This window comes from Psammomys obesus, unplaced genomic scaffold, assembly GCF_907164565.1.
Source record: "Psammomys obesus unplaced genomic scaffold, mPsaObe1.curated_primary_1811, whole genome shotgun sequence".
In the NCBI taxonomy this organism is placed as follows: Eukaryota; Metazoa; Chordata; class Mammalia; order Rodentia; family Muridae; genus Psammomys; species Psammomys obesus.
This window is the reverse complement of record NW_026585580.1, coordinates 2,799,106-2,822,521: the sequence shown is the minus strand read 5'-3', so window position 1 is coordinate 2,822,521 and position 23,416 is coordinate 2,799,106. Positions and strand designations below refer to the sequence as shown.

Below are 23,416 nucleotides of genomic sequence, written 5' to 3'. Positions count from 1 at the left end.
TTATTATTATTATTATTATTATTATTATTATTATTATTATTATTATTATTTCTTTTTCATCCTTTACTTACATGAAGGAGGGGTGTGTTTTTTTTTTAAGGTAGTTTTAATTTAGTTTTCTTGTTTGTTTGTTTTTGAGACAGATTCTTACTATGTAGCACTACCTGTTCTAAAGCTCACTATGTAGATCACGCTGGCCTTGAACTCTTGCTTCAAGATCCACTTACTTCTGCATCTCAAATGCTGGGATTAAAGGTGTGTGCTGCTGTGCCCAAATTTTTTTGTATCAATTTTTTTGTATCAAGCTGTTGTAGCTGTAATCATAGTTCATGTTTGTAATCCCAGTACTTGGATAAGAGTAAAAATTACATGAGTTTGTAATCAACTTGAACTACATGTTCAACCAAGACTGCAGAGTAAGACCCTGCCTCAAAAACAAACCAAACAAATAACAACAAAACAAAAAAATTCTGGTGCTCACAGTGTCCTATGTGCAATTGTCTCTGCAAATCTTCATGCTCTTTTTGATGGGTGTGTTCATGTTGTTAGCCCAGTGATGCTTTCATGTTCAGTTCATCAAATTGCACTTTTAAGAATATAATGTCACAACTCAGATACCTCCATAGAACTAGAAAAATGGTGAACTAGGGGCATAACTCATTGGGAAAGAACTGCCTCACATGTGTGCTGGGTGTAGTTCCAAGTATCAGGAAGAGCAGAAAGGCCTAGAAATTTTTAATTAAGTAAGATTAAAATAAAATAAAATGGCCTGTCATGCATACAAAAGAATTTTTTCTTTGTTAATTTGCCTTTAGAAGAGATGTGGATAGAGAAATCATTTCATTTAAATAGCTAGAATTGTATCTAATATTAAATGGTAATAAGTTTTGTGGAACAAAGCATTATGTTATCCTATAACACATAGAGCAAAGGACATGTAATCAAGTAAACATTTTCAGGATATATATGAGCCTGATTTATCAGATGGAGACTCTACACTCAACATTAGGCATATAAAATTGTTACAGCAAAATATTCCTAACAATTTAACATTTAATAGCATTTTAGAGTGAACCCAGAGGAAAAAAAAAATTAGCCTTTTAAAGCAAAAGTATCTTTTTTCAGTTTGAATAGTTGTGATATTGCCAAGTAAATGATTTTTAAATTAGACTTTTAAATTTTTATAAGCAAGTATAACAAAGCAATACTATGTATTTTTGTACCTCCTAAATTTAAATTTGAAAAACTTAAATTTTAATACTATGTGTTGCCATCAGGTGGCAGTCATATATTAGTTACGGTGATACAAAAACCTCCTTCATTGCATATCATTCCAGTGTGCTAAAAACTGTAAGGAAATTTAGGAAAAGAACCTCATATTAGTACATAACAAAAACCTTGATGTAGAAAGAAAAAAAGAGAAGAGCTTTAGAGCACCAGATATGGAATTTTCCAAACTGGTACTTGAAACCGCAGGTTTATCACTTACCCTTTCCCTGGCTCCTTTTGCAGTAGCTTCCTCACTTACGAAATGAAGATCCCTCCTCCAGAGCACGTTAAGGCTTAAATCAAAGTCCTAGCAGAGCCTCCTAGGTAGGACACTGGCAAGAAGTGCTACTTAGGGAATCAGGGCCATCAAGGAGAGAAGGGAAGCAGCTTGCCAACTCTAGAAATTAAGTGGAAGCTAAAGAAAAGGAAGGGTACCTGAAATGAAAAAGAGAGTTTTCTGGGGAACAGGCAAAGGAGGGAGGAAGGGGTTAAGGAAGAATTTGGCTATCATTAAATTATAGTATGGAGTCTTACAATGTAACCTCTCTTTGTGCACTTAATATAATAAAAATGCATATATGCTTTATAATCTATATATGAAATATATACATATGTCTATACATAAAGTATAGACTTATACTTTATAGTCACCAAGTACATGTATGTATACACACACACCAAAAAAAAAAATCTTACCATGATATGACTTAAACATGTGATGTATTTCTTTTCCCTCTGTGTACCCAAACAAGATAACTTTTCCCTCTCTTAATTGGCTTACCAGTGCTTTAGTACCTTAAAAAAAAAAAAGCCTTTGTTTTCATAATTAAAAATAAATGTCAAAATAAAAACAGTGGAAGAAATAGTCAGCAAATTCAATATATATTTACCAAGTACATTCTTTTATAACATGGTAAAATACATTAGAGGGCTCATAGTTCCTTCAGACATCATGGCACATACCTTTAATCCTAGCACTTGGGAGGCAGAGGCAAGTAGATTTCCATGAGTTTAAGGCCACTGTGGTCTATATAGCAAGGTCCAAGCCAAACAGAGCTATACAGTGAGATCCTGTCTTAAACAGTAAAATAAAACATAGTTCCTGTTCCTGTATTACTAGGAAGGAGGTTTGATTTGTGCATAGTTATGTGAAGGAAGAATGCAGCAACTGCTAGAACAGTGGTTACAGAGCATATGTTATATAGACTGTCCACTCTGAAACTACTGCTGCATGTGTTCTTTGTTCTTCACAAGGCTGTATGCACAGCAAGTACTGAGTGTCAGTTTGAAAGTGCATCACCTGAAGCTCAGAGGTCAACTGCACAAAGCCAGTAAATCAGACAGTTGATGGTCATGTACTTTAATGTCTGACATATAGCATGTGTCAGGCACTATTCTGGAAAGTGTAGACAAAACAAATAGGACAATACCATCTCTGCCTTTAAGGAGGAGAAATGAGATCCAAAATGCAAACTTTAGTTTCTCAGTTCTCTTGTTTCTTTATTCTACACAATGTAGAAATACAGTGACAGCAATACTGAGGGAAAGTTTAATTCTCACAGGGATGATTTTTGAATGCCTAGTGGAGTCAGCATCTCTGCTTGATATTCTGTGCCAGACTGATAAATGAAACTGTGACATTATCAATACTCTTCTTTAAAATTATTTAGGTTCGCAGATTTTCGGAGGCATTCTTTTGTTTTGAACATCCAAGAGAAGCTGCCATTGCTTATCAAGAACTTCAGTAAGTAGCACAACTCCAAAATACAGATAATTCTGTTTCCTTTTGTATGGCTATCTTAGACTTTATTAATGACAGACTTCATGGTATTTAAGGCAAAAGAAAATGAAGGAATTTGAAATTTAGAACTCTAATCATATTAGGTGTTATCTTAGGAGTTATCTTTTGAAATTCTGTCTGTTCAACAAAAAGCAGAATGAACTTGCGCCATGTCCCCTGCTGTGAGCTGTGTCACACCTAAGGATGTTACTGTGTACTTCTCTTTAACATGCAGTCTTCTATGTTTTCTTTCTCAGGTCAGAATAGCTCACATTCACCTTTTTCACATCAGGTTTTTACAGTCTGAATGTGAATGACATTGTCTTCCCTGACATAAAAGATACACAGTTTAAATATCTAAAATACTTGGGTGCTGGTGCTACATGATTTTAATCCCAGGAGTTTGGAGGCAGAAGCAGGTGGATCTTTGTGTTTGAGTCTAGTGTGGTTTGCATAGGGGTTCCAGGACAGCCAGAGCTGTCTTGAATCCATGTCTTGAAAAACAAAAAAGTCCAAAATAAATGCCTTCCATCTATACTACTGAATGTGGTTAGGTCTCATTTTCTTTGTCTTTAAAGAGTTGTTTGAAGTCATTTCATTGAGAAAAATAAAGCATATACAAAGGAGTGAATACTGTATGATTTTTCTTTTTAATATATGAAGTTTTGAACAAGCAAAACTAAGGTGAAGAAAGTTCAGTGATCCTCTTGGGGTTGATGTGGCTGGAAAATGTAAGGAAACTGAGTAGATGGAAATAGTCTTTGTGTTGTGTATTCATTTGTCAAATCATACAGAATAGATTTCAGTGCATATATATCTTACATCCTGAAAATACCTATAAACAATGACTGGACAGAGAAGGCAGTCAATCTCAAATTATAAAACAAGGGCAGGTGTTAATTGTTCTGACTGGGTCATAAGTAAATTGAGTTTTTATAATACACTTTTTTGTTTTTTTGAATTTTTTATTTGAAAGTGGTTTTTCTAAAATAATTTTGCACTTTTTTTATGTGTCTGAATGTTTATCATATATGTACCTGATACTATTGGAGATCAGAGAAAGGAGTCAGTTCTCCTGGAACTGTAGTTAAAGATGAGCCACCGTGTGGGTGCTAGGAATTAAACGAAGACTTTTGCCAGAGTACTAAATGCTCTTAACCACCGAGCCATCTATCCACTCTTCTAGAAAATGTTTCTGATCACTATTTTGTGTTAGAAATTCATATATCCTATTTTAAATAGCTATTCAGTGTTCTTATCCGCATGTATCAGTAAAACAGCCATGTGGAACACTCAGTTTCCCTTGTGTTCTCATTAAATAAGTAGGAAGCAGTGAACTTTTAATACTACTTCTGTGTGCTGCTTACAGCAAATTTGGCACTTCAAACAGCATGCATTGACATTGACCTTGAGATAATACAGGCAGTGATAAAATAGATTAGGAACTAGCTTGTCAACAAAGTATAGTTTTATAATTTATAATTTTATAATAATTTATAATTTCAATAATTTATTATCAGTAAACCCTAATTTTTACTTTGCCAGTTTTAATCACTGACCAAGAAGCTTTTCCCAAGGACGTTGTATCTTGAGGAAAGGGGCTAGAACTGGTGGGGAAGAGAACAGGATAGATTTAAAGTGGAGGTGGGTGTAATTATTTTTTCACTACAATCTGACTTAAGAATATTTTTCAGTGCTCAGAGTCATCTACAGATGTGCACCGCTATCAAAAATACTTCCTTCTGCAGTTCTCTTCCACCCCTACCTATTGAATGTAGTGAATTAGATGGAGATCTCAATTCATTACCTATAATCTTTGAAGATAGGTATTTAGATTCAGTTATTGAAGGTAAGTATAATCTAACTAAAATACATAAGCTATGTATGTCAATTTCAGCATATTTTTTCAAATATACATAAAACCATCCCCTAACATTAAGTCATTTCCCCCTCTAGTTTCATTTACTTATGAGGAAATTAGAAAGTTATAGTTAGAGAAAGTAGTCTTGATCCTTTGAGTTTTCACACTTATTGTAAACTTGAATCTTTTTTTCTTTGGATAAAAGACTTAGAAGCGCCCTGGATGGGAATTCAGAGTCTTCAGCTATCGGAGGCCAGTAGAATGGATAAACATGAGACTGAAGAGAGCTCTGTAGCAGGACTTTCTAGCCCAGAGTTGAAGGTCAGACCTGCTGTTGCCTCCAGTATTTGCTATACAGAAGGTGAAAAGCAGCTAACAAAACCTCTAAAAGGAAAAAATGAAGAATCAAATAAATCCAAGGTTAAGGTCACTAAGCTCATGAAAACAATGAAACCAGAGAACACGAAAAAGTTAATAAAACAGAACTCTAAAGATTCTGTCGTTCTAGTAAGCTACAAATGTTTGAAAAATACAGCATCAAGTGATCTCACTAAATGCTTTGAAGGCAATCCTTCACATAGTCAGAAGGAAGGTCTGGATCCCACACTATGTGGACATAATTTTGACCTAAAAACCTACATCAGACAGACAAGTCAAAAGGAAGCTAGCTCTTTGCCAGCTAATACAGACAGAACTGAATACAAGTCTCCAGACACTGAAAATATGCAACCAGACCAGTTCGATCTCTTGAACTCTGGCAGCCTAAATCTTTGTGCCAATTTGTCCATTTCAGGTAAACGTGCTCTTTCCCAAGACGATAGTGACATCTCACATACGGAGCATAGTCTGGCGTCTAGACGCTCACCAGATGATTGCCATGACTGTCAGACCACCCCATCTTTGGGAGCTAGAACACTGGAAGTCAAGGCCAACAGTAAAGAGTCTGTCAGTGGAGAGGAAACAACAGTTAAAGTAGGACCTTGGACAGAGCTTCGCGGAGATGAACTATTTGTGGATAATTTACTACCCATTTTTGAGTCCTTAGAATCAAATGATAAATCCAAGACTACAGAAATAACCCTTGAAAGGGATGCAGTACAGGAAACAACGGGTCACTCTATGGAAGAATCATTAACTAAATTAAGAAGTAGTCTGCCTGCTCCTTCTACAAAAGAATATCATGTTGTAGTGAGTGGCGACACAATTAAATTACCAGATACTAATGCCACATATGCCTCCTCTAGATTTTCAGACTCAGGTGTTGAAAGTGAACCAAGTTCTTTTGCAACACATCCAAATCCAGAACTGGCCTTTGAAACTCTCCAAGGGCTAGGTCCTTGCAACAGCGAGCGATTATTTACTCAGCTCTTGGTGAAGCCTGATCACAATGTAAAATTTTCTCTAGGAAGTCATTGCACAGAGAGCACAAGTGCTTTGAGTGAAATACAGTCGTCTCTGACGTCAATAAATTCCCTGCCTTCTGATGATGACCTGTCAGCTGACGACAGCTGTAGGAAATGTGCTGTGCCTGAATGTCATCCAAATGACAGGAAGACGGTGTTACATCTAGGAGCAGTGGATCTGCCAACGTGTGATGATAGTAAAAAGTCAAGCATTGTTTTACAACAGCAGTGTGTTGTATTTTCGGGGCATTTGGACAGTGAGAGTTTAGCCATGCATTCCTTAAGTTCAAGCAGTAAAGACCCTTTACAACTTGTTTCCTCAGGCGAAGATACTTCCAGTGATATTAAAAGTAATTGGGGCTCCAAACCTAATTTGGACTTGGATGCTGTCTTTAAAGGTTCTCCAAGTCATGACAACTCAGCAGAAACAGTGACAACGCCAAGCTCAACACTGATTTGCTTGGGTACTCCTTGTGTTGTTTCAGGTTCTATTTCTACTGACACAGAGCTTAGTAGAGATAGAACTGTAGAAAGAAAAATTGGTGAGCCATTAAATAACAAACAAGTGTATTCCGAAGCCCGTGTCATTGAAAGTGACCCACTGAGTACAGGCGACTCTCTTTCCAGCAGTACTGACGTGGTAAAACAGGGGCTTGTGGAAAATTATTTTGGGTCTCAGAGCAATATGGATGTTTCTGACACGTGTGCTAACACCTACCGCAGCTCAGTGAGCTCTCAGAAGGAAACCTGTGAGAAGGGAATTAGTGATCTTCAGCAGGAACAGAGCAAAGACGAGGAGGAGGAGGACCAGCAGATGGTTCAAAATGGGTATCATGAAGAAGCAGATTTTCCAGCTACAGATGGGGCAGTAAGTGCTCGCTATGTAAGCGGAGATGCACTAGGGGAAGAAAGACATGAGCCATCCGAAAAAGTAAACAGTGACTATCTGAGGGCTGGTGTAACTGTTCCTGCTGTTTGTACTTCCGGTTGTTTGTCCTTCCCGTCTGCTCCCCGAGATTCTCCTTGTGGTGTTAAATATTCTTCTAGAAGTAAATTCGATGCCATTACAAAGCAGCCAAGCAGTATTTCTTACAACTTCACTTCTTCAACCTCCTGGTATGAAAATTCACCAAAACCTCAAATACATGCGTAAGTAATGGAACTCAATGTTGTGTCTAAGTGTATATCTGGAACATCAAAAATAGTGCCAAAAGGTGGAGTCTTTTTTTGTTGTTTCCTAGCTAAGGTTAGAACCTGTTTTTGTCACTACCTCATTTCCTCCCATAACTTCAGAAAAGAGCTAGGTTTTATCAGTACATGTGGGAAGTCAGGGTAATATTAAGTAAATGAATGGCACATTTGTAGAAGCTCCTTAAGCCTACCAGCGCCTAGTCCCCTTGCTTGGGTCAGTTGCCACCAGTAACAGATGGGTCTGTGTGCACTGATTCCTAAAAGCTCTACTTCAGCCGAGACCAACTCGGTCCGTGAGGCGCGAGGTCTGTGCGTGTTACAGTACGTTTTAAGTAACTCACAGGCTACTCTGGTTTGCAAACAAAGCTAAGATCCATAAAGCCGAAAGCCAAACAGTGGAAACAGTCATTGATTTTTAAACTCACATACGAGCATCACATGATAGCATATGCCTTGTAATACCAGCACTCAGGAGTCAGTCAGGCAGATCTTTGTGAGTTCAAGGCCAGCCTGCCCTTCCAGGGACAACCACAGCCACATAGAGAGACCCTGTCTCAGAAACAAACAAAAACTGATACTATCTTTTGGGTCTTCTCAGTTTTTCTGAGGCAGCAGAAAGCAAAGTCTATGTACTACACAGACAGTGATTCATCAGCTTTTTCATTTTTACTTTTCTCAGCCAAATGGATGTCATGTTAGGTAGCAGTTTTGATGTTTAGAGTCTTCGAGTTAGATCTGCTATCATGCCAAATTCTATATACTGCCAGCTATAGTCATGTACCTCTCTTGGTGCTGTTCCTTATTAGCATGTTAGAAAAAATAGACTCATCAGCCCATCCTGGTTGAATATCATACGCGCCACCGTGCTTTCTGTGACAGCTTCTTTCTTTTTTGTTAAATTGTAAGAGAACAAAGAGAGAATTTGATTACATGATGAATACCAGTTGCCATTTTTCCAGTACTTTTTTAAGGTCGTTTTATGCATGCAATATTAAATTTTGAAGAAAGCATAAACCACTTCTAACATTTTTTTTAGTCAGTTTCAGGTTTAAAAGACTATTTTAAAGTTACTTCAGGTTTCAAGTATTCATTGTATCTAATTAGATCATGTACTAAAAATCCCAAAAAGTTGTCTTTTGATAAAATCATTTAGATGACCCCACATGGTTTCATGATGTGTACAGCTATTGCTGATCTTCTTTTCCTGTGCTTCTCTAAATTGTGTTCTCTTTTTGTTTCTAAAAACGAAGAAACCTTACTAAGGAATATTTACTTACTAAAGAAAATTTTCTGTAATATTTCACTTCAGCTTCCTTCAGGCAAAAGAAGAATTGAAGCAACTTAAGCTGCCTGGGTTCATGTACAGTGAGGTTCCTCTGCTGGCATCCTCCACACCGTACTTTAGCATGGAAGAAGAGGATAGTTCTGAGGACGGCGTGCATCTCATTGTCTGTGTCCATGGTCTAGACGGTATGTGACAGCCATTGACACACCCATGGCAATTCAGTAGCTTTTCCTAATCGAGTATGTAGTTTCCTGTAATCTTTGAACTTAAAAATAGTGAATTGCTAAAATAAATTGAATATTACATTTTGAAACTTTACTAAATGTATATATTAGATTTTCTTTTTTTGTTGTTTTTTTAAGTAAATTTGCCATGGATCTGAAACTCATATAAATGCCTTGAATTTTTTTTTTTATTCTTGCTGATTTTATTAACTATAACCTCAGGACTATTCCTTTAATAGTTTCCTATTCTCTTTTACCTTGCTTTTTGAACTGTACGGACTAGAAAAGAAAACTGGTGCCCTTACTAATTGAAGCATCACTAAAATCATGACAAGTGCCGTGGTTACTCAGCAGATTTTCCTTTCTGTGTTGAGAAGCTGATAGAAAAGCCAACTATTTCTAGATTAACACGACACACTGCATATTGTAATTCTACAACAAACTATTTGATGGGATATAAAAATGTTAAATAAAAAAAATTTTTTTTTTTTTTAATGACCCTTCAAGAAATAAAGTACCTTCAATACCAACCTTTTAACCCTATCTTCAGATAATGTGATATCAAAGGATTATCTACAAAACAAGACTTTTGACACTAGAATTTTCCGGCAGATTTCTTTCATTGGAAATTTCAAAACACGTGGTCTGTGTGTCTCATAAATTGGATCAGAATAATAGAAAAAAGATGGAATCCAACGCATTCTTTGGTTATCCCAACTGTGGTACGAAATCTGATAACAACATCATACCAAAACTCCTCTAAACAGACTATTTGATAAATAGATTTATTTGATTAACTAGATTTATTTGATTAAATAAAACTCTAGCTACTAGCATCAAATATATAATTATTACAATAACATTTTGCTATCCAGAATACAAAAATATAAAGATAAAATAAAAATATAAAGTGTACTATATAAGTAAACTAATAAGAATAATCGATGAGACAGTTAGCCATTCCCACTGAATATGAGCTATGCATCAAACATTAGGTATTAATTAGAACTGCTCTCTAACCCATAATTGTGGTTAACTGAATATATTTCTCAGCCATATAAAACTTACTTTTAATAGTGAAAATTAGAAGTATTCATTTTAAACTTAGGAATAAAAAGTACGTTATCTTAATACATTAATCATAAATAGCTAAACAGTAAATATTAGGAGCGCAAAATAAAATTGAAACCTGATAATAGTGTATTGCTAGTAAACCAGAGGAATCAGAAAAAGCCACTAAATTTTAAAGATGTTCTATGTTTTATATCTGTATGGGTTTATCTGTCTTTAAATATACTTTTGTTTGTATTTTTAGGTAACAGTTATTTAACTACCCTAGCCACCAAGGGAAAGTCAGCAGACTAAATCTAAATATAAACTGCATTAAAAAAATAATAAAAAAGATTAGTTACATGGTCACTAGGGCAGTGATCGGGAGCCAGTCATTTACTGTGGCTATGTCCAGTTAATTGCTACCTAAAGAGCTGTGTGCTGTTAGGTAGATAAGTGAGCCAAAACTTCCTAAAAAATAAACTGTTAAAGGATAATGGCTGGAAAGTCTCTCACATAACATATTGTCTTATCAGCAAGTGGATTAAGACATGAACTTTCTGTTTCGAAAAACTGTAAAAATGCATAAGTGTATGAGGCCCCTTTTATTTCACCTCATCCTTTAACCGTCATTCTTCATTTTCTAGGAAACAGTGCAGATCTGCGACTAGTAAAAACATACATTGAACTTGGACTGCCTGGGGGAAGAGTTGATTTTCTTATGTCTGAGAGAAACCAGGTACAATAAAGCAGTATTTTCAGTGGCAGCAAACATGCTTGTGCCAGTTTCTACATTTTGCTTGCTGCAAAATGCCTGTGGTCATATAAACACTTCTGACTTCTGGGAAATTTACTGTCACTTCATATCCAGACGTACAGATGATACACATCCTGACTTAGGAATTCTCTTGCTGTGTTTAAAACATTTTAGAGTTTACGTTTTGTACAAAAACTTTATTAACTAAGCCACTATACGAGGCTCTGTGTTTAGTATTGCTAGCCTAAGACATAACTAAATGAGGCAAGTGCTATTACAGAGACTGAGACTCCTTTCCCTAGAAACTTAGTCATTTTAATAGAGTAAATGCTCCAGTCACTAACTTGCCTAAAAGTGAACTGAACTATATTGATAACACCTAAACTAAAAATGATTGTATTCAGTTTTTCATGTTATGGCACATATTTTAGTATGTAATATGTTTTCCTCTTGTTTAGAATGATACTTTTGCTGATTTTGACTGCATGACTGATCGCCTTTTGGATGAGATCATACAGTATATTCAGATATATAGTTTAACAGTCTCAAAAATAAGGTAACACGTTATTTCACAGTATTTTTGTGTTTCTGTGACTTATAGAAGAGAGCAGTCTGTAGTACTGTTAACATCTGCAGATTTTGAAGCGTGGGTTTGGATTGAATTTTGGACCTCGTGCTTCCTAGGCGAGCACTTTAGCAACAGCACTGTCTCCTCACTCCCTTACTTCTAAATATCAACCGCAGGAGACTAGCAGATAGAGAATTTCTGAAAAGTTGTCTTGTTTTTGTATGTATAAGTTCATTGTTATATTTGAAATTTAGCAAGTAAATAATGTGGATGTGTTCAAGAGGCAAAACTATGACCTAGTCATTAGATGACTGTTTTTTAAAAATTTGCATCCTGTACACAAATGTTTTGTCATCATGAATGTTTGTGAGTCATGTATGCTGTTACCATGGAGGCCAGAAGAGGGAATCAGATCCCCCAAAACTGGAGTTAGACAGTTGTGAGCTGCAGTGAAATTGCTGGGATCTGAACCAGGGCCCTCTGTCTTAACTGCTGAGCCATCTATGATTTATTCAGTCCCTGCAAATATTTTTAATTTATTTATTTCTACACAGTTACTAAATATGATAGATGTTATTAAATGTTATTTCTAAAACATAATTGAGATCTATATTCTTATATTTTTTTCTTTATAAGTTAAATATTTCCAGTATTACACTATAATTTAAAAAGAAAATCTCAAAAGTATTTCAGAATAATCTCTGGCATGTCAGGCATGATGGGATTTTGGGGGGTTGTTGGTTTGTTTCTCTTTAAAACAAATATATGATAAATAAATTTTTGTTTCTGTCTTACAGCTTTATTGGACATTCACTGGGCAATTTAATAATCCGTTCAGTGCTTACAAGGCCAAGGTTTAAATATTACCTCAGCAAACTACATACCTTTCTCTCTCTCTCTGGACCTCACCTTGGTACACTCTACAACAGCAGTGCCCTCGTCAATACAGGTAAAAAGTTTATTTTTCTGTATTAAAAATATGACATGGGCAGATAATTTAAACATAATTTAGAATTTTCCGGTATTTATATTTAGAAGCAATTTGTCACACACCTGAAATCCCATAAAAGAGAAGACAAGGCCAATTTTTTATTTTGTTGTGTAATTATTTCAACAGTTGCTTTACAGATCTTCCTTGCTAGCTACCCTGGCCACTTTTCCGAGTTCTAATTCAAGAAGTGTAACTTAGGGACTAGAGAGGGATGGCTCATCAGTTAAGGGCACTCATTGTTCTCGCAGAGAATCCCAAGTTTGACTCTCAGCACCCACAAGATTCTCAGAACCTGGGGTTTCTTATTCCAGGTCCAGAGCTCCCAACAGTCATGCACATACCTACATGTATGCAAATATTCATACTCATAAAATTAAATATAAAAAAATTTAAAGGAGCATAACTTCACCTCTTCCACATTCTTGATCTTTGAATACCAGTCAGAAACCCAAGTATGTTTACCCTGATGCTCTTGACTTTTCCACTGTTTCACCCTCACTTTCTACAGTTGCATACTAGACTTCCGTTGCTGACTATGCCTGCTTTCTTAGACCCTAGTCTTCATCCCATGTGCTATTACTACAATAAAATACCAGAAAAGGGTAAAGGGAGAAGGGTTTGTTTGGCTCCCTGTTCCAGATTACAGTCCATCACTGTGGTGGAATTATGTCGGCAGGAACTTGAAGTAGCTATTCAGACGGCATTCACAGTCAGATAATGCAGCATGCCTGTGCTTGGCTTCCTCTTCCACTCAGTCCAAGGCTGCCTCATAAAATGGCATTGCCCACCTTCAGGATGGGTCTCCCGGCTCAGCTGACCTCGTTAAGAGGAGAGCAGTCCAAGGGAGAGGGTGCAGCAGATAAAGGCTCATCAGGATCATCAGGACCATCCCTGGGACCTATGTGGTGGAAGGAGAAAGCCTCCTCCCACAAGCTGTACTATGACACACAAAACCATGGCATGCATGTGCACATGTAGAAACCCCGCAATAAACAAACAGAAGAAATGTAGTAAGGAACTAAAGACAACTATTCTAGACAGCCCTCATTTATCCTCCTTCCCCTGGCACTTGCGTACTAGGTCAAGTTGTCAGTCAAGACTGACCATGGTGGATCCTAACTCAAAAGATGTGCTTATCGCCCTCCTCAGTACACAAGCTGCTCAGAGTTACAGCTCACCTATCCTGTTATTTTCTCTCAAGCTCTAAGGATAGATTCTTCACACTTCAAACAATTACTCTAGAGAATAGTCTAATTGAGATGCTGTCAGTCAGAATCCCCAAGATGATGTTTCCTCTAAATTCAGGATTACTAAATTTTTATCATGTATGTAAACTCGTCTGGTCATTCTATTAGTTGAAAAGATGAATAAATATGCTTAATATATTAAAAAGTTACTAAATAACTTTCTGTAGGCTGTATACTGGTTTTGGTTTGGTAGTGATTAAGAGAAAACTATTTGTAGGAAATAATCCAAATTTTCTAAGGATGTTAAAATTAATGCTCAAACCCTAATTTTTAATTTTTTGGGGTTTTGTTTTTGTTTTGTTTTTTTGAGACAGGCTGCTGTTATGTAGCTGTATCTGGCCTGGAACTTGCTATCTAGACTAGGCTGGTCTTGACTGCCTGTGCATTCGTTGTGTTAGGAGTAAAAGTTAAGTGTCACAGTTAAGTGCCAAGCCAGTGTAAAAATTTTATTGAGATATGACAGGTTCTTAGTTTGCCTATTGGTTGTTTTTATTTTTTTCCTTGGATTTAAAAAAATATATATGATAGTTTAGATTCCCACTGCAAAAATAAATTTAAATTTTTATTGCTTCCAGATTGTTTTGTATCCTATTTGTACCCAGTGATTTCAAAGCCCAGGCAATTATTAATTTATAAATAATTGACATAATAAATAAATAAATAAATAAATAAATGAATGAATGAATAAATAAATAAATAAATAAATAAATAAATAAATAAATAAATAAATGGCGTTGTAAAGCCAAGCAGAGGTAACATGTGACCCCAGCACTTAAGAAACGGAAACAGGAAGATCGTGAGTTTGAGGATAGCCTGTCCTTCATAGTAAGACCCTGTCATGTGTTAGGGAGAAGAGAAAGGGAGATTAAAAAAAAAAATCCTTAAGTAATATGAGGGATGTTATACCTATACCACATGTATAGGATCTGATAAACTGACTCTTTTTTTCCTATACTTTTTCCCATCTTCCCTTGTCTATTATATTTAATTAATTAAACCATGTTTCCCCTCCATTTTTCCACTGCTCCTTGTATAAAACAGAAACAAAGAATATGTAAGTAAATAGCACAATCTTGGAATGATTGATATTTTATTTAAATTTGTATTTTGGTAAAGGGTCATTTAAATATGGGTTATTTGGGCAGGAGGGATGTCTTAGCAATTAAAGAGCAAGGGTTGTTCTTGTGGAGGACCTGGGTTGAGTTTCTCGCCTCTACATGGCAGCTTACTACTGTCACTCCCGGTGTTGGGGGATCCAGGGCCCTATTCTGACCTATGTACTAAGCGCACACTTGATGAACATGCATAGAAGCAGGCAAATACCCATCCATGCTAAATAAGTATTTAAAAATATGTGGATAGTTATTATTGCTAATAGAAAGAAAAATAAAATAGAGGATTTAAATAAAATTGAGTTATTATTAGAGAATGCTGATAAGTTGTTCAAGTGCTGTTTAAAGTAGTCTAGTATTCCTCTCTTGCAACTGCCAATAGACTGAAAGCGCAGTGCATAGACATTCGGACCTACTATGGTTGAGCTTTTGTGCCTTCTGCTTTTCTTTCTTTTTTTTTTTAATAATTTTAAGTAGGATATTCAAACATACAGTGTTCCCAAGTTTGTTCTTTGTGTATTAATTACATTTTTTGTTACTGACAAAAGCTTCCATAAACCACCATTAAACTATGCTTGTAAATGTGTTTATCAGTGAGTGGAAGTACCTTGCAAATAAATTTTATTAACCAACAAAATGTTAATAAAATATTATTTTTAAATGAGTATATGTTAACACTAATAACTTCAGTATATATTACTACCTTCCCATATGTGCTCACATATCATATTCAACTTCTTAGGTCTCTGGTTTATGCAGAAATGGAAAAAATCAGGCTCTCTTTTACAACTGACATGTCGGGATCATTCAGACCCTCGCCAAACATTTTTATATAAGCTTAGTAATAAAGCAGGTAAGTAACTAGCAAAAGTTTAGAAGATAGGCTTGTGTGCGGGAGTGTCCTCATGGGAGTGTCCACACAGGTGTGTGTGTGTGTGTGTGTGTGTGTGAGAGAGAGAGAGAGAGAGAGAGAGAGAGAGAGACAGACAGAGAGAGACGCATGGACACGTACATGCCACAAAGACATTTGAAAGTCAGAGCTCAACGTGGTGGAATTGTTTCCTCCCACCCTCACATGAGTTGTGGGTGTTGAATTCCCATCATCTGGCTGGTGCAGCGACCACTTTCACCTGCCCAGCCAACCATCTCACCAACCTCTTAGTTATTATTCTAATAAGAGCTCTGCTTGTCCATCTCTGTGGTCTTTGAGCTGTTGCCTAACTCAGCCTTCAGCCCTTTCTATAAACTACCATATATTTTTATTTCTTGTTTCATGGCTGTCAAACATGTTTTTTAAATGTCAGAAATTGTGCTTTCTTTGGGGGAGTGCTGCTGTAATGTTCTATCTTCCTTTTTAAAAAAAAAATCATGTTTTCCCCTCCTCCAGCTTCTCCCATGTGCTTCCCTCCTCTCTACTCACACAAGTGTATGTTCTTTTTCTCTTTCATTCAAAAAGCTAAAACAAACTACAGAAGCACAGAAATGGAAATCAGAATAATCAAAAGATAATACAACCCCCAAAAAGCCAAAATAAAAAGTGCACATTAAAAAAAAAAAATTGAGCTTGTTTTGTGTTGGCCAGTTACTCTTGGGCATGGGGCTTGTCTTGAAGTGTGGTTAATATTACATACAGTGGGGCTCCACTGAGAATTATTTACCTTTTGTCAGCTGGTACTAACTGCAGATAGCTTCTTGCTTAGAGGTGAGAGCCTGTCTCCACTTTGTCCTGTCAACAATGGGACTCTATCTAGCTTAAATCTATACAGGCCTTGTGTGTGCTACCAGTCTCTGTGACTTCCTGTATGCACCAGTCCTGTTGTGTCTTGAGGTTACTGACTGATTGCTTAGAGTTATCCATCACTTTTGGCTCTTGCAATCTTCCCCACATAGATTCCTGAGCATTGAGGGTTGGGGTCTGATGAAGACATCTCATTTATGATTTAGTACTCCAAATTATCTTACTATCTTCATATTGTCCATTTGTAGGTCACTGTTAATTCTCATTTCTGGAACAAGAATTTTCTCTGATATGGTTTGAGTGAACTAACATAGCAAAATGTCTCTAAAATAATAGTATTGGGTTTTCCCATCCTCTCATGAACTGTCTAATCTCATATTCTTAGTCACTTTAGCAGTGGCAGATATGGGTTTCAACAAAGAATGGACCTTAAATCTAAATAAAAAGTGGTTACTCCATTAACATTTGTGCCAATGTTGCACAAGTATATCTTATAGCAGTCTACTCTTGTGGGTTAGAGTCTGTAGCTTGGGAGATAATGATGACTACCTTTCTCCTCTGGTAGCATGCAGAGTAGTACCATAACACTTGTCAGTTGAGGTGAAGCTTCTAGGGAGACACCAGCTCAATTTCTCTGTGTTTGATGACATGTGTAAGTGTTGTCTTCAACAGTAGAGCTAATTTAACATCAGGTTGTTGAAGACATCCAGTAGCCTTGGCAATAGCCTGTTATATATAGGGATTCGATGGGACCCCTTTGGTCAATGACTCAGCAAGATTTAACTTGGTAGCAAAAGATGCCTAGTTGGGGTTTTGGTGACTCTATTAGAATTCTTTCCATATATGTGCATATTTTACAAAGCTTATACAGTAGTAGGTTTCCATATGGTTTTTAAATGATCCTTTGATGTTTGTTGTTCCTCTCCATTTTCCATCCTTTGTTCTTCTCTCCTATCTCTCTTCCTACATAATCCTCCATTCTAGTTTCTTCTTTATATCTTTATGACAATATATTCTATTCTTCCCTTCCTTGGAAGCTCTTCTCTTACCTGGTACCTTACAAAGTACCTAATCTCTGTATTTATATGGATTACAACACATATTGAAAGCTTAAGAGCAAACATTCACATGTAAGAGAAAACATAAAATGTTTCTCTTCTGGGGTCTGGGATCTCTCACTTAGGATGACTTTTTTTTTCATAGCTCTACCCATTTACCTGCTAATTTTTCATAAGAACTGAATAATACTCTGTTGTATTAATGTACCATATTTTATTTTATTTATTTATTCATCCATTCATGGATGTCTGGGCTGTTTACAGTTTCTGGTTGTTATGAAGAGACCAACAATAAGCCTTGCTAAACAGTTGTCTCTTTAGTAGGATGAGGCATCGTTTGGATATATACTCAAGAGTTGTATACTGGATCTTTTTTATCTTTTAAAATTTTTATTCATTCATTCATTTGTAAATGAGTGTTCTTTCTTCATGTACATCTGCATGCCAGAAAAGGGCATCAGATCTCAGTATAGACGGTTGTGCGCCACCATGTGGTTGCTGGGAATTGAACTCAGGACCTCTGGGAGAGGAGGCCATGCACTTAACCATTGAGCACTAATTTCCTTAGTAGCTGTACTAGTTTTTACTCCCACCAGCAGTAAATGACTCTTATATCTTCCCCACATACTCACCAGCATATACTGTTATTTGTGTTACTTATCTTGGCCATTCTTACTGGCATAAAATGAGGTTTCAAAGTAGTGTTGATTTGCATTTCCCTGTTGACATTTTCTTAAGTGTTTCTCAGCCATTTGTATTTCATCTTTTGAGAACAGGTGTTTTTGTTTTTTGTACTTTATAGATTTTTGTAGTTGGTAAAAATCTTCCCATTCCATAGCCTCTTGCTTTGTTCAAATGATGGCATTCTTTGCCATACCTCAGTTCTTCAGTTTCATGAGATCCTATTTATTAATTGTTGATCTTAGTGCTATTAATGTTGTGTGCAAAATGTGCTTTGCCAATAATTCAAGCCTATTTTCCAATTCCTTGTATGTTACATTCAGGGTGTCTGTTCTTATGCTTAGGGTCTTGGTCCATTTAGAGTTGAGTTTTGTGCAAGGGGAATAAATAGGAATCTATTTGCAGCCATCCAGATTGGCCAGCACTGTTTGGTGATGATACTGGCCTCTCTAATATATATTTTTTACTTCTTTCTCAGAAATCGGGTTTCCATAGGTGTGTGTAGACTTCTATCTAGGTCCTCAATTCAGTGTTACTGATTAGTGTATCTGCGTTTATGCTAATATCATATATTTTTATTATTATAGCTTTGGAGTCCAGCTTAAAATCAGGGACTATAGTACCTCTAGCAATTATTTTATTGCTCAGCATTGACTTAGGTAGCTGATGTTTTTTGTTTGTCTGGTTTTTTTTTTGTTTTGTTTTGTTTTGTTTTTTGTGGTACCATATGAAGTTTCAAATTTTCTTTTCAATTTCTCTAACCATGTTGGAACTTTGATGGGGACTGCATTGAATCTGTAGATTGCTTTTGGTAGGATGGCCATCTTTATTATGTTAATCCTACTGATCTGTGAATAAGGGAGAGCTTTCCATCTTCTGGTGTCTTCCTCAAATTATTTTTCAGTGTCATAAAGTTTTCATCATAAAATTCTTCTGGTTTATTTGGTTAGTGATCCCAATAATTTAATTTTTATACTATTGTGGAAAGTACTGTTTACTGGATTTCTTTTTCAGTCATTTGTATATTGGAAGGCTGCTGAGAGGTGTGTGTTTGAGTTTTTAGCAACTTTTACATAGAAAACCGTATAATCTGTAAATAAAAATACTTTGACTTCTTTCCTTCTTATTTGTATTTCCTAATATTCTAGCCATTAAGAAAAAAAATAAAAATAAAAAAAAAACATTGTTGAATGAGCCTGACAGAAGCTATGTAATTCACAGCTCCAAAAATTGTGTCTCTGTGGATTACAACCTAAAAGCATCCTAGTAGTTGTACATTGTTTTATTATCCTTTGTGGAAAACCTTTTGGATAAGTTAATAAAATTGTTCTAAAAGTACATGACGGTGTGTTTGTAGCTTGGGATAACTTTTCAGTAATGTTATTTTTATACTCAATGCATGGTCCCTAGAACCACTTGCACAGATGAGTGATGAATTTAAGAAAGTAATTTTTATATTTTTATTTGCCTCTTTTTAAAAAGAATTGGAAGCTGGGTATGGTGTTGTACACCTTTAATTTCAGCACTTAGGAGGCAGAGGCAGATGGATCCCTGTGAGTTCTAAGCCAGCCTGGTCTACAGAGTGAGTGCAGGACAGCCAAGGCTACACAGAGGAACTCTGTCTCAAAGGGGTGGGGGCGGTGGGGGAGAAAAGAAAGTAATACTACTGTGGAAACTTAATTTTTATTATGGTACTAAGTTTTACATCTGGTTAAGTTTTGCAATAATTTGTTGTTCTCTACCTTTAGGGCTTCATTATTTCAAGAATGTTGTGCTGGTAGGGTCTCTGCAGGATCGCTATGTCCCTTATCATTCTGCCCGCATCGAAATGTGTAAAACAGCTTTAAAGGACAAGCAGTCAGGTAATGAAGTAAACAGATACCTCAGCGAGTTTTGTCCCTGAATGAGCTTTTCCCAGGATATGTCACAAGTGACTTCTTTCCTTTTCCTCCTGTTGTCAAAGGCTGTTGTCCCCATGTTTTCCAGTTCTTCCTCTCTTGCCATATAAGCTGTCTCTGTAAGTAATGCTTCTGCGTTCCACAATCAGGAAAGTAATCTGAACTTTGCTTTCCCCTCCATTCTTGGGCTTGGTTGTTATGGTAGTGTTTGGGCTTTATGCTTTCCTGGGTACCACTTAAGTTAAAATGGCAGCAAGGACTGTCCCCTTTATAATGTCAGTGAGTAATCTTGGTTCCTTGCTGCTTGTTAAAATTTAAATCAAAGCTAGTTGAAGGTACCAGACAACCTGAATCTTATTTGCTCCATTTAGTTAAAATAAAGATGTTGTATGTTTTATGCAAAGTCAGTATTGACAAATACAGGAGTAAAGAAAGAATTTGGGCTTTAACTTCCAATATTGTCTCAGTTCTTTTTGTAAACAACTGATCCTTTTCTCAGTGCACACTGACAGCAAATAGCTTCTTAAGGCAGGGGCTTTTAATACACATGTGTACTGCCAGAGCCTCGCATGGTACTCGGTTCATCTCACATTTATTGTGACATATCAGAATTACTAAAGCCTGCATAGGGGAAGTACAAAAGATGCTCAGGAACAGCCAAGATGAAATGAATGTCTTTTTAACAGTGAGGTTCTATGTTGCTAGGACTGCTTTCTGGGTTGCCAAATGAAGAAAATAAAGTCTTCCTTTTTAAGCATACTTTTAAAAATAGCCTGGACTAACAGAGCCAGTTTGACTCCCAGTAAAATCAAAGAGGAAAAAGGGAATAAAAGGTTTGGTTGTGTTGGTTGGTTGTGGGGTTTTTTTTGTTGTTGTTGTTTGGTTGGTTGTTTGGTTGGTTGGTTGGTTGGTTGATTAACTTATGTGTTATTTGTCTCCTCTTAAATGCTGGTGTCTTTGTTTTTGTTTTTCTATATACTCTTCTTGTCATTCCCCAGGACTGCATCCTACTTCTAGAGTCTACCATGCTTAAATTGGCTCCTTCCATGGAAACATTAGCTACTTAGCCATTAATGATAAGGAGTACATAAGCATTATAAACAGTATTTTTGCACCTCATAGTAGTTTACGTACGTATATATATGTACAAACTTGATATATCTAATCTTTATCTTTTTATTTAACATGACCTGCTAAATTCATTGTTCTTCCCTGTTAAAACAACAGGGATGCTTAAGCATTTAAGACCTCAAAGCCCAGCCTCCTCGGTGACACACTTCCTCCAGTAAGGCCACACCTCCAAATAGTGCCCCCTTCCCTAAGGGCCAAGCATTCAAACACATGAGCCTGTGGGGGCCAAACCTACTCAGAGCACCACACATACTATCCTGCTTTATGTGGAAAGAATACAAATTTTATAAATTACAGAAAAGTTGACATAGGCTTTTTCGGTTATGCAAATAATTTTTCTTTTTGTTTGTTTTATAGGACAGATCTACTCAGAAATGATCCACAACTTGCTTCGCCCAGTTCTGCAAAGCAAAGGCTGTAACTTGGTTCGCTACAACGTCATTAATGCGTTGCCCAACACGGCTGACTCACTCATCGGGAGAGCTGCACACATAGCTGTTCTGGATTCAGAAATATTTTTAGAAAAGTTTTTCCTGGTTGCTGCCCTCAAATATTTCCAGTAGGACAGAAGCATCGTTAGAGACTTACCAATTACCTCATTCAGCGATGATTTAAATAATGTATCATAGTTGTGTAGATGCTAAGTTCTATGACATATTTATATCTTTTTATATGGAAGATAATTTATATCATCCATGTGTAGAGCCTTTTAAACATCAACTTTACTTTCTAGGTAATGTGGCTGTGCAATATTTTTTTAATTTTATCTTTTTACTTTTCTATTTTTCATATATTTTGCTACCTAAGTATTTCAGCAAAAGTTTGTGCCCATCTGTATGTCTGGTCATTTATTCTTGGCTTCCACAATCCTTGTTCACACTACATCACATTAAAAGCTGTTATTGATAGATAGTGTAGTATTTTAAATTTTCTAATTTGGGGCTTTTAGTGGACAATAAATTTTACTTTTAACACTTTATTCTGTTTTAACTGGAAGCAAAATAATGGCTGCTAAAATGTATTTTTGAAATCAAATTCTTTAATCCTAAAATATTAACTTTACATTTGATCAAACCAGGTAGTTCATACATGCCAATGTTTTAAAGGTTTTCTATAAAGTCATATTGTTGCTATCAAACATGTGTCATGCTTATTAAAGTATATTTTTATTGGTAATTTCAACATTATTTCTCATGTTGACTTTTATTACTGGAACTTTTCTTGTTCATTAGAAGCTTATAAAGATATAAATCAAGGCCCTCTGCCTTGATTTGATTGGAATTTTGTTGAATTTAGTAATATTGCTTGAACTCTCCACCACAGTTCTTTAACCCTTTTCACAGTTTCTTGTAAATAATCATTAAATGTTGAATTTATGAAATACTTTTATGAATTTAGATAATTTTTAAATACTATTAAAATTTATCAAGCTAAAATGTGTAAATCAAATATCAGTTTAAAATTGAGAGATGATTAACTTTATGTGTTTGGTGGTACAGTTTCAGGTGTTTTTTGGCATATGGAGATGTTGAGTCTTTTGACTTTACAAAAGGTGCTGAGCAGCATTAAATTCACTACTTTCTCCTCATGCTTTACTTGTGAAAATAATAAAGCACTAAGGGTGGATGGAAAGGTGTGTTTACATTCACCAGTTGCAGTGGACAAAGGTTTTCGTTACGACTGTATTATGTACAATTGGTGCATGTTTATTTTTAGTGTCATGTTTGTTGCCTCTGATGTTAATAAATGAGCAGATGCCTTTCTGGAGGAATAGCAGTAACAGTTGTAATGCCTTGCTTACTCCTAGAATGCTTAGGGATGCAGCAGTGGCCCGCGTCACATTCTGTCAGCCATGAGCACTTCCACAGTGGGGTACCCATCCAGCCTCAGTGTGTCACTGGCTCGCGTCATGTACGTTTACGTAAGAGCATCGCGATGCTGCGCAGCACCCAGGTCTCTTCTTAGACTGTATCCCCATCACTACGTGACAAATGGCTGCCTGTGCTTTTATCCATAACTAGATAGACTAATCTTTTATAGATACCAAATATGTAAAAGAATTTCATTAATGGTTTTTTGTAATTATTTTTTTAAATTATTCAAGATTTTTATGAACTGAACTGAGCAATAAATTTACCAGAGGTATTATAACTGGAAAATATGCATTTATCA

General features: G+C 36.1%; 1 protein-coding gene across 6 annotated transcripts in view; it reads left to right on the top strand.

The window, feature by feature from the left end:
- The window catches only part of Fam135a (family with sequence similarity 135 member A), a 90,054-nt gene extending 67,034 nt beyond the window's left edge, over positions 1-23,020 (top strand). For 4 of the 6 annotated variants that reach the window (XM_055606119.1, XM_055606108.1, XM_055606099.1 and 1 more), the window contains 10 exons: positions 2,940-3,013; positions 4,744-4,898; positions 5,116-7,462; positions 8,814-8,974; positions 10,711-10,802; positions 11,279-11,376; positions 12,186-12,337; positions 15,481-15,591; positions 19,964-20,077; positions 21,602-23,020. In XM_055606119.1, coding sequence (XP_055462094.1) covers positions 2,940-3,013; positions 4,744-4,898; positions 5,116-7,462; positions 8,814-8,974; positions 10,711-10,802; positions 11,279-11,376; positions 12,186-12,337; positions 15,481-15,591; positions 19,964-20,077; positions 21,602-21,807 — 3,510 coding nt within the window. In that variant the 3' untranslated portion in view covers positions 21,808-23,020. Of the gene's footprint in view, positions 1-2,939; positions 3,014-4,743; positions 4,899-5,115; positions 7,463-8,813; positions 8,975-10,710; positions 10,803-11,278; positions 11,377-12,185; positions 12,338-15,480; positions 15,592-19,963; positions 20,078-21,601 lie in introns of those variants that run through there. The other 2 variants (XM_055606129.1, XM_055606138.1) reach the window with 2 other exon arrangements.
- The last annotated feature ends 396 nt before the right edge of the window (positions 23,021-23,416 follow it).